Source organism: Patiria miniata, unplaced genomic scaffold (assembly GCF_015706575.1).
Source record: "Patiria miniata isolate m_02_andy unplaced genomic scaffold, ASM1570657v1 HiC_scaffold_3, whole genome shotgun sequence".
Classification (NCBI taxonomy): domain Eukaryota; kingdom Metazoa; phylum Echinodermata; class Asteroidea; order Valvatida; family Asterinidae; genus Patiria; species Patiria miniata.
The window spans coordinates 19,960,180-19,972,048 of NW_024037069.1; the positions used below are offsets into that span (position 1 = coordinate 19,960,180).

The 11,869-nt window shown below is 38.1% G+C and overlaps 1 protein-coding gene across 1 annotated transcript; it reads left to right on the forward strand.

Annotated features, from left to right (window-relative positions):
- The first annotated feature begins 69 nt into the window (after positions 1-69).
- Positions 70-9,154, forward strand: LOC119737040 (cytochrome P450 3A6-like). Its single transcript, XM_038211110.1, has 13 exons — positions 70-228; positions 2,528-2,621; positions 2,973-3,025; positions 3,152-3,248; positions 3,377-3,493; positions 4,170-4,258; positions 4,879-5,027; positions 5,445-5,581; positions 5,710-5,850; positions 6,473-6,693; positions 6,797-6,934; positions 7,120-7,282; positions 7,813-9,154. Exons 1-13 carry the CDS (start codon positions 158-160, stop codon positions 7,885-7,887), a joined length of 1,545 nt encoding a protein of 514 aa, XP_038067038.1. The 5' UTR covers positions 70-157; the 3' UTR covers positions 7,888-9,154.
- Positions 9,155-11,869: the final 2,715 nt, after the last annotated feature.

Consider the following 11,869-nt stretch of genomic DNA (forward strand, 5'->3'; position numbering starts at 1 on the left):
GAGTAAATGGATTCTACCACCTGTGCTCGTGTGTCCTCGAGCTGGTTCTGTTTGTCAGCCTATATAAACCAGGGACGTCAGAGTACGGGTGCATTGTATGATCTGAGTAGTTAAGTTGATCGAGCAGTAGTTTGTGGGAATTTGTGGTCAAAATATCATGGAGCTGTTGGGATTTGACTTGTCCGTGACATGGCTGTTGATTATCGGTTTCGTTCTCATATCAGTTTGGTACGTACTTGTAAATGATCTCGTCAAAATTCCTTAAATTTTGTTCACATGCACGACTTTCTCGGTGAAACGCTTGTGTCACTATATTCCCGTTCTGTGGTGAGAGTGCATGAGCATAGAGCAAGGAACGTCAATCGATTGTTGTTTGTTTACAATACGGCCTTGAACTGTTCAATGGCCGGTGCAACAGAACGTTACAGGAATCCGTTAAATTTGAAATATTGGTAATTTGTCATTATTGTTTGGCGTGGTCTTTTGGTTTGTACTTATTCTGTATACCGTGTATTTATGAGATAGGCAGTGATGTTATCTATAGTCATGGTTTATTGTCGGTATAGCATTAGTGTTTTGATGTACATGTCACAATTTGCCAGAAATGCTTTACCAACGGTCAAATGATTCTTGTGTTTCTGTATTGCTTTGTAAGGGAAAACATCATCATTACAAGAATTACATAAAAAGGGCTTGTGAGTTTCAGCAGCACAGATTTTAATTGCATATACGTATATGAAATTCACATAAGAGAAACCGTATCGCATTAATAGTCACTGAGAAATACTGTACAGCCTATAACGAATGATCTAGTATTGGACATTGCCCAACAAATCCCGTTGCAGCAGTCATTGTCTCTGCGTTTGCTTATTGTATAATGAAAACGGCCTGAATATTATCAGCTGCAAGTTGCGTTTGCTTTTCGCCGCGCCGTCAGCTGGACCAGTTCCAGCCTGAGCTGTGGCTTTTTCGAAATCTCGATTTCATTCTGAGATCGTTCCAGTAGATTTTTAGGCCCCTGAGTTTAGGAGAATAGATGAGCCCATCACAACTATACTCTTCTCGATAAACATCAATTTGCAATAGTTATCAGGCCAACGTTTTGAAAGAAGTTCCATTTGGCTTTGGCATAAAAAACACGGACTTCAAAATGATCTTGGAGCATGAAGCCGAAGTGATGACGAAGCCAAGGTTTGGAACACCCATAAGCATGCGTAGTATGAGCGCTCAAACCTCGGTCTGGTTTCGGGTTTCCTGGTGAGTCGTCAAGTTTGTCTGGACTTCGTGCAATTGTGAACACAATGACTCGAAGCAACCTTATCGTTAAACATGTATAGTAACCAAGTCAAGCCAAATAAACCGTGTTATTCACTTTACCACCAAAATACAGTTTAATACAGTGTACATGCAACCCTTCCAGTCCACTGCACTTGACAAACTGCTTTAACTTTGCGGGGGTGGTGTGTGCCGTAAAATGTTTGCTGATTTTGGATTTAGAGTGAGACATGGTCTTGCCAACGTAGGCCGGTGTAACAGACCAAACTCTCATATCAGATTTTACAACTTCTAAATTCATACCTTTGACAATAATGGTAATTGTTTAATTGCCAAGTGTATCTATTAAGGTCTCGGCCTTTTTTTTTTACGGGAGGAGGGTATGTGTATTTTAATGGCGAGGATTTTTTTCAAAGGCGAGGCTCAGTAACAAAACAAAATTAAAGCGATTTGAGCTTTTGAGCCGCTTCGACATTCGATCCGTATTTTCATGATAGTTACGTGTTGTAACCGTGTATTTGCCTGTAAAATTGGATTTGTACGTAGTATAGGTTTCCTGGCCAATTTCCCAATTTTTCTGATCATTTTCATTATTGGCCATTCAATTTCGCGTGATTTTGACACATCGGATCCAATTGGGGTTTCTTTTTCATTGTTGCTGCATTCAATTTCAATTTTTCATTTTGGGGCATTTTATGTCGTTTTGGTGCATTCCATACTTAATTTGCAGCATTCATACATTAAGTTTTTGACATCTTTTGACGGTAAATGCATTCAAATTAGTGAACGTTGCTGGGCATGTGACGTAAGCCCACTTTTTTCTTTACTTATGCGTTTATGGGCAGTCATTTTCATCGTTTGGTCATTCAAATTATTAAGATGTTTTAATTGATATATTTCCCATTTTCTTCTGAGGTCCCAATTTTTAAACGGGACGCTGATAGGAGCAAAATGGGGACGGCGAAATCGGCCTGTCGGAAAAATTGTACGTCCTTCGGGAAATTTGCAGGGATGAAGAGCGAAAATGTCCATGATTGTTCGCTTTTTGAAAGATCTTTTTTGGCGGGTCGAATGACGATCTGCGTGATCTATCAATTTTAATCTAAACTGAATGAGCAGGTGTTAAATTGAATGAAAACTTGGTAAAATAGGCTGAGAAAACCTATATATTTCACGGAATCGTTGCTATGAACTATGGACAACATCTGAGAATTGGAAGCATTTTGTGACTCTTTCCCTACTTGATTTTCAGGTATGATCGGTGGTGTCACCAGTATTTTCAGAGGTGTGGCATCCCTGTAGCCGACTACATTCCTTTCTTTGGGAACATACTGCAATGGCGTCATGTAAGATTTTCCATGTTTTGCTGATAAAAAAAGTTAATATTTTCCGTATGGTTTTGTCAGTTGATGATTTTGCCGGAAGAATATTCCCCTGATATAAACAAACGAGTGACTGTCAGTAAATGCCGTAAACAAACTTGTTTCTAAATACGAAAGTTTCTAAACGTAGTTTCTAACTACGAAACGGTCCTGCATACTCCCGATGACTGTTTTCTGGCGAACAGTATACCTTCTTGGCCGTTCAACAACAAACGTTGGTAGACTTTTCAACGAATGTTCAGGAATATTGGCAAAACATTTATTTTTGAAAGCATTCTACAGAGACTTTTCCTTATTAATTTTCTGTGTTCGCAGGGACTCCAACACACTTTTACCGAGTACGTAAAGAAGCATGGCAGAGTCGTCGGGTACGTACAATTAACGCGAATGTAACATTTGAATTGTATTTCTACTTTTTTTTTTTTTTTTTTTTTTAAACAATTTATCGATTATATTCTATTAAATTGATAATTCTTCTGTTTTATTTATTCCAGAATGTATGATTTCCGACGTCCAGTACTGATTATCAATGATCCTGACATTTTGAAGAATATCTTGGTCAAGAATTTCTCCAGTTTCTACAACAGGAGGGTAAGAATTTAAAACTTTTCATCCGAATCACATCAATTCACGCCTTCCTTTCCCACATGTTTATCGCACTGTTGCTGGTATTTTACGTTTCATTCGAATATTTGTGTTTTCCATTCTGTTTTGGGCAGAAATTCCCACTCGGGCAAAAGCCCTTGAACAGAGGCTTGACTCAGCTTGCGAACGAAGAATGGAAAGAGATACGCAACGTCATCACTCCGTCATTCAGTGCCTCCAAAATGAGACTGGTAAGATTTTATGAAAGAGTATTCAAAAGAATCAACTGTCAAATTTATAGTAGAACGAGGTGTTTGTTTGTTTTTTTTCCTTGTATTTTTTGTTTTGCTTTTTACTTTGCTGCTCTTTAATTTCCAAATTTCCAAATAGTGAAATGCACTTTATTCTAGTGAGAATTTACAGCTGCCCATTGAATAAAGTTTGAAGCTATCGAGCTGAGTGAGAACCAGAGATTACATCGCACAGGCATTCAGATACAAATGAGATTGATATAGGTTTTGTCAAGATTCAAACATTACTTTCACTGTTAGATTTTGTGTTTTGAAAATGAGGAATTGTTTTTGAAATAATAACGGTGATTTTGTGCGTGTTCTTTTCCTATGCAAATTGTCTTCATTCATAAAGGCAGAAAACGCCCTTGTTTCATTGTACTTGAACGGTAAATGATAATTGGTGGAAAGCTGAATTTTGTAATGTTTGTATTAAGATTTTTAACTTTTCACAGTTACAATAGTCAGTAATATGCGTTTTATCCTTTTTTTTCATTTTTTACTAAATAGTGCGAGCCACATATTTTTCAAAATATTTTTTTCTCATTAGGTTACCTTCTTTTTGACTCAACTCAACCTTTAGTTGTTTGAGACCTTCAGGCAATGTAATAGTTGTCTTTGAATGAAATCTTTGCAGATGTCGGAGACGATCAATGAATGTTGTGATACCTTGGTGGCAAGTTTCAGCAAGGCCCAGGAGGGAGGAAAAGCCGCCGACTGCAGAGTGTAAGATACAAGCGAAATAATCATGTGATACTAATGTATATTGATATTTTTCTATCATAACAAGCATTTGGAAATTGTAAAAAAAAGACGATGTTTATTAGGTCCTTAGTTGTTGTACTCGCTGCTGTGTTGGAGTTTGAACTCGGACAAGAAAGCTGGTAGAGTGTTTAAGACTCCTGTACTTTAATCGATCGGACGTAGGTTCACCTCCCCCAGAGTTAGTATTTGACTTATTTTCGTACTGAATCTTAGAAAGCTCTAAAAGAGCATTGTTAATGAACTACATGTACCGAAAAACATATTTTATTGAGTAAAAGTCTTCCAAAGCGCCAAGAATCTAATGTCAATTGTTGGGAAAATTGGCCATCATTTTTGGGCGAATAAGGCGCAGTATAAACCACCCCATTATTTCGTTTCGAACAGTAAAAATATTGCATTGAAACAAATCTCGTAACTTTATTTCAATTTAAAAATGGAAGATTGTAATGTTTGGAAATGGAATTGCAAAATAGCATCATTGAAACCTACTTCATTAACCCGAGGTTCACGTCTGTTGGTACCCCCAATATGGCGTTTGTTAAGTACAGCGCCCCCATTCACCCTGTTTTGTTTATCTTTAGGTTGTTTGGTGGTTTCACCATGGACGCCATTGCCAAGTGTGGATTCGGCCTCAAAGTTGACTCCCAGCAGAACAAGGATGATCCTTTCGTCAAGAACGCAAAGAAGGCCTTCGATTTCAGCTTCTTCAATCCCGCTTTCATGATCGTCTGTGAGTTGGATTCTTCGGGAGGCAATTTAAATTGAAACTGCACTTTTGAAATCAAAAATAGATTAAATATTAAAACCAGCCAATAGTAAACGCCATTTATGGAATACGCTTGTACATTTTTTAAAGACTTTTTTTATTAAATTATAAAAGCATCAACATTTTTGTAAATAGATGAATAAGTGAATCAGAAATAAATACAATTTTGGCAATGCGTAATTATTCTTTCTAGTATAAGTGACTGTGCATCCAAAACGTTGTGAACTGGTTTTTATTTTTATGATTTTTTTTTATGAAATGATACTAAATCAGCTGCCTTAGATTGAAACCTATCCATCACTTTTTATTGTCCGGTAAGACTATACTTAGGAATGAACCGGGGTTTCTTTTGTGACAAAATGTTTTTTTTTTTTTTTTCAGCCGCCTTCCCCTCTCTGTCGCCCATCTTTGCTTATCTCAAATTCGACCTGTTCGACCCGGAAGTTATAAAATTTTTCATGAACGTCACGGAGGCCGCGTGCAACATGCGCAAACAGGAGGGTCAGGATGCGTCAAAGGTTAGATTTGATTCGACAAGATTCGGGATTGAATTTGATTTGACTTATGTCTGTTGAATAGTTAGTTGGTCGCAAAACACCCTTGTTGTGACAGTTATATGCCTTATTCGATGTTCTTCTTTTTGCAGCGCATCGATCTGCTGCAGCTGATGCTGAACGCCCACGAGGACGAGGAACACGAGGAGGAAGACACGCCCACCGCAGGGAACGGTCAGAACAAGGGTGCCGCCCATCGCAGACCACTGTCGACAGTGGACGTCATGGCACAGGTGGGTGTTAATGGAACTCGGAGGAAAGACAAAAAAGTAATAATCACGGGGTGTCAAAATTAGAAAAAAGAAAGAGAAGTAAACAATGATGAAATTGAGAACATGGATTCGTAGAGTTACCTAATATTCTTGATTTCTTGTGATTTGTATAATATTATGGATATGTACTTTCCTTGGTTCTCAGTAAATGATGCGTGTATTTGGAAAGTACTTAAAAAAGAAAGAAATCAAGTTATTCTCTTATTTGCGGCCACGAAAGAACAACACAAATCGTGCTTGTGAAAATGCCTGTTACATGAACAGAATCATCATCAGAATGACAAGAAGGTTAACAGATTTTTTACCAAAAAGACTAATATCTTCTTTGAAAGTTAACTTTTGATTAAGTGAGAGGTAATGAAAGCAATGTGCAAAACAATATCTGAAAAGCAAAAGAAAACAAGTTTTTACCATTCAAAATATTCATTGCTGATTCGACCAAATTTCTATTTTGAACTCGCACTTTGGTCAAATTTGACTCTTGGATTCGTACTTGGGCAGAAGTTGACTCTTGAATTCTCACTTGGGTATGGATTTGACTTCTGAATTCTCATTTGAACATGATTGTTTATTATAACCTCAGGCTATCACCTTTTTCCTGGCTGGTTACGAGACTACCAACACACTGTTGAGCTTCACTGCCTACCTGCTGGCTACCAACCAAGACGCGCAAGAGAAACTGCACGCTGAGATTGACAACCTCGCTCCCACACGTGACAACCTCGGCTATGACGTCATCGCCAAGATGGAGTACCTGGACATGGTGATTGATGAATCACTGCGCATGTATCCCCCAGCAGTCATGTAAGGAACACTTCAATCGTGAACTGACTTTGACTACGAATTTTTATTTTGAAAGCTATCTGTAAAAAGGTTTAATATTTTACTCATGATTCATCTTTTACAGATTTGATCGTATGTGCAATGAGACAATTAGCTACGAAGGTCTTACCATCGAAAAGGGTGTAAACGTGTTCGTTAGTCTCTGGAGCTTACATTACGACGAGGAATTCTGGACAAATCCGACTAAATTTGACCCGGAAAGGTAGAATGTCTTAATGTATTTGTTTTCAAATTCAACTTTTTTTCAGCGTTGTTCCTGTGTATCTGATGATATAAAATTCAAAATAATAGAGCCAAAAGCAATTGTTATGCTGCTAAGAAAAAACGTTCCACTATTGCAAACACACTTTTTGAGTTTTTGAAACCTTTATTGCTTTTTCTTCACAGGTTCAGCCCTGAGAACAAGGCCTCCATCAAACCGTGCACCTACATGCCGTTCGGCTTCGGTCCTCGTAACTGCATCGGTATGCGCTTTGCCTTGCTGGAATCCAAGATGGCGCTGGTGCGTGTACTGCAGCAGTATCGCTTTGATGTCTGCTCAGAAACCGAGGTAAGAAAGAACACAGTGCTTAAAAGAATGAATCAACATCTTCGTTTTCACCAATAACCAGCAAAGACGTTGATGCGAACACAATGCCCTGTCTTGTTTGTGGAAGAAAAGTCCGAACATGCAATCCAAAATGCATGTAAAAGTACTCTTTTCTTGGGCATCTTAACACCCCGATCATTTGCAACTGTCTTTCGAACGTTATGTTTGTGGAATTCGACCCTTCTTTCTCTTGATTTAGAACCTTTAGAAGAATTTTAAGATGTATCAATCTATCCCAAATTAATGGACTCTTCCTGCCTGTCAGTCGAACAGTACGCATTGACCAATTAAATCACGACTTATGGTCAGGTGACCGCGGTAGCTTGGTCCAAGATGGCGACAAGAATTGTGAGAAATATACACAAACCAAAGGTGGGCGGGGCTCATGGCCAAATATTGAACGATCTTAAAGATAATCAGCAATACATTTTACATGAACGTATATCTAAGTGAAGTTTAATTGAAGAATTTGTGGTTTTTCTCTTCTTCAGATCCCACCCAAGCTCGGTAAGACTGGCTTCCTTGCTCCGAAGAGTATGAAGCTCAGTGCAGTCCCAAGAAACTAGACAGCAACCACGGTTGATAGAAGGAGAGAAATCTGATCTCAGCCTTAAGATGATTTAAAGACGTTCATGATATATGTCATTATGTTTACATCAATCACTCATTTGGTTATTGTTAGGGTTAGGCATGTGTGCCACTTTTGTTGAATGAATAGCAGCAAGTTAATGTTGAAGCTCTACTGTTCGATGTATTTTGCTAGTAAGAAGCTGCATAGAATTTGTTGGTAGAACTATTTCTTGATCATCATTTGAGAGTTCTTGAGAGTTTTAGAATTTACAGACTGCGTTATCCGTTTTTGGATCATTTTTTTAAGGAAACCGAAACAAAATTCGTGTCAAAGTTTAGTTTAAAATGCTTTTATAACACTTGCTGAAATAAAAGCGGTATGATAGCAATTGGTTGATATATGGATTTCAGTTATATTCCTTCTCATATTGATTTTGATGAAATTCCTTTTAGTGTGCAAGTGTTGTGATACGTTATACTATTCGGCATGAATTTCAGCACTTTGATAAAAACAATTCGCCATTTAGTGCCTCACCAAAGTTAAATGGGCTGAAAATAATTTACGCCCTTCACTACAATAACGAAGCTATATGATTAATATTTAAACACTTCCTCGTTACAACTTTGCATAGTGTAGTGTATTTGTAATGTCTATGATAATTCAAAAGTGTGTAAATGTAAAGCCTTTGTGTTTCAGGGTAGATATTTTACATTTTCATATTTTAATAAATCGACGTTGAATTTGAACTTTATGTGATTGCACAATACATGTACACTAGTGTTCGTTAGTTGCCTTTATTCATTGGAAACGTGCACTGTTATGGAAAAAGAAATTATATTACTATTTCTATATTTTTACTTAATTTGTACATAACTAATACTATAGTATGATGTTTATATTTAGAAATTCGACGTTTGTCTTTTGACGTCAACTTTGTGATATTTTAGTTCTATTTGATTCTGATGTTTAACTGGTGTTCTATAAACGTGCGCGGATCTTCTGCAAATAGTTAAAACTGACTGTATATTATATAACCTGTATTATGGAAAAGAGCGATCATTATCTTTGAAAATATAGTTATAGCTGCAGATCATGTTAAACAAGTTGACGTCACTTTTTTACTTGATTCTTAACATTTTATTTCGCTGCTACGTAAAAAAAAATATTACAGTTATATGTAACTGATAGCAAAAAGAGTGTGGGGGCAGCTGCCCGGTAACACATAAGTGGTAAATGACTATAAAATTCAAGTGTTTATATCATTGGAGTGCTTGAATTTGATTTATTTATATTATATTTTAAAAGTGTGGTCAGGTGCATTATAACTATTTTCCGTGCCGTAATTATTGTTATTTTCCTCGTTCTAAATCCAAAATAACTTGATGCCTGATTATCATCCAGGTATACAAAGATTGGGTGACTTTGCATTTTTGTACGGTGGGGGGGGGGGGGGGCATATCTATTGAATTTGAACCTATTCTAGTCAAGGAGTTTACAACTCTCAAAGGGAACCTCACAAAATACACAGTGGCACACAAAAAGGTCTAGCGAGGCAGAATGTAATACGTGCACACTGTAACGGTGGGTACCGGTGAGAGCCACGGACTCTTTTTTTGGTGGTGGGGGGGGGGGGGGGGGGAACAGGTAGCTGTCCATTGTCCTTTTATTAGGAAAATAACTTTCCCTCGAGGTCGCGCACACAGCAACAAAGAAAATTGGCGACAATAGTCAGATTAGACCAATCCATTTTATCGGAGGGAGGTGGGTTTGAAGTTGATGTGCACTATTTGGCAAAACTCCACGTCATTTTGTCAAACGTGTCTGATGACAATGCTGCTGTGTTATCGAAATGTTGACTCATTATTGTTGAGTCAACCAATATTCACCATGCATATTTGTTTCCATCAAAGACTCATTTATGGCAACATTTATATTGTTCATTTCCGATGATGACGCAAATAAATTGAACGGCAGAAAATGTGATGTGGTCAGAAATATATCTCATCAGGGGTGGGATGGGGGGGGGGGGGGGGGACATCCCCCTCGATAATGTTTTGGCGGAGGACACCAATGGCACTGCTCCTCCGATAATCCCAGTGCGTACAGATTTTAACCTATATGTACTGTATTTTCCCCAAACTTGGTCAGATAGCTGTTTCCTGTGCGGCACTTCGATCGTACCCTTTCACGGATAAATTGCATAATTTTGCGACCCCGTGGTTATACTTACATTGGAGCTGGCAGTTCAAGTTGAAAGCTCAATTTTACTCCCTATATTTTTTATGTAATGCATCCAGACCACGTTTTGCAAATTGCAATGTTTTCTTTCTCGATATTCATGACCCTACATCTCACGTACAACGTTCACATTGACTTGCATCTTTTTTACATGAGTAAAGTGACCATATTGCGAGTTGCCCTTGCGCTAACTTCTTTCTTGATATTTCTATAAAAGCCTATAAGAAATGCCTTAAAAAAGTTCAATCGATCCATCTGTACAAGCTGATCGGGTTGCGTGCGAAGTTGCTTTTGAACTTTGACGGAAGTCCTTTATATTAATCACAATGATAAAGGTACGAAAAGGTTTTCGACTCTGGCCACACAAGTAGCCACTTTAATTGAACAGTTGAGTATCGGGTCGATGTACCGTACATGTACATGTAGGTGAACGGTCAATCACAGCGCGTACTTTGAACTTGGTACAAGCTATTGCCATCACAAGCAGATTGTTCCGTCTGAATAGTCTCACACACAGGATTGTTCCATTTCAACTGCAGTTTTCTTAATGCCTAACTCCGACCTTCCCCTTCGCCGTTGTGATGTGTTTTTAACCAATCTTTTTAGTTTTCTGTGCTGCTTTGATACTGGCTGAAGTTTTGTGCAGTCTACAGCAGCCAAATTGTTATGATGAAGTATTTCTCGTGCTGAAAAATATTTCCAGCTGCTCCCTTGTTAACCATAATCAACCATTTTCTTCCATCAACTTTCTGTGAAAGCTTAATTCAGTCAGCGTCCTTTGCCAAAGTTGAAGATAATCAGATAGACTCAAAAGGTTGGCATCCCCGGTCACACACCAAACCGGTTGGAAAGATTAAAAGTGAAGATAACCATTTTATTTTGAATATTTTGGCACGAGCGGGAACTTTTCACCCCTTTTTCTTTGTCATCAAAGTCATTGTTCCTATGGCGCCGAAAATTAAAGCGTTCGTGACATTATGGAAAAAAAAAGGGCGTCTGCCCTGACAACACGCAATGGTGTGTCTGAAGGTAAGATAAAGATGTCGATGAAGGAACTGTTTCATATAAACATCTTCTTTTTTTTAGTAAAAAGTTCTTTGGCCTACATAGGCAGTACTTTGAACTGTATTTTGAACTGTATTTTGAACGCCTATGTTGACATCACCGGTTGGCAGTTCTCTTAGTACAGTATGCCCAGCGTACCACTGACAACTCAGTTCAACCAGTCTACTACGCGTACAGGATATACTACATATTGGTTTTCACAAACCTTGAGCTGCGACAGTGCGAGGATTTGCATATGAAAAGCTGAGATCAATTCTTTTTTACTCATCAGTTTGTTAATAGCGGGTCAACATGGAGCTGTTAGGGCTGGATTTGTCGATGACTTGGATTCTGCTTATAGTGTCATACTCATGTTTGTATGGTATGTACAACTGGTCACTGAATACTGACTTCTTCTGAGTGACTTTTACTAGGCCTACGCACATTACCGTCGAGCATATATATATCTTTTCGTTCCTCCATGGCCCAATGAATACATTGTATATATTCCGGCATTGTACTTTGAATTGTGTGCAATTGTTACCAAGTGCAGTATATGACCATATGACTAAGTGTAGACCCTATTCATGTCATGTTCACGCCATGTATTTCTCATGATTTTGGGGGTATTATTTTAAGTAAATAAGAATGGACAACAGATCCGTAGGCCTACTTGGTACTGCATATTCCAGAAA

Bases quoted from the DNA above. Each gene is read 5' to 3' on its own strand.
- LOC119737040 (XM_038211110.1), top strand. From the start codon at position 158: ATGGAGCTGTTGGGATTTGACTTGTCCGTGACATGGCTGTTGATTATC. The intron at 3,026-3,151 runs GTACGTACAATT...TATTTATTCCAG, and splicing joins AAGCATGGCAGAGTCGTCGG to AATGTATGATTTCCGACGTC. The intron at 3,494-4,169 runs GTAAGATTTTAT...AAATCTTTGCAG, and splicing joins GTGCCTCCAAAATGAGACTG to ATGTCGGAGACGATCAATGA.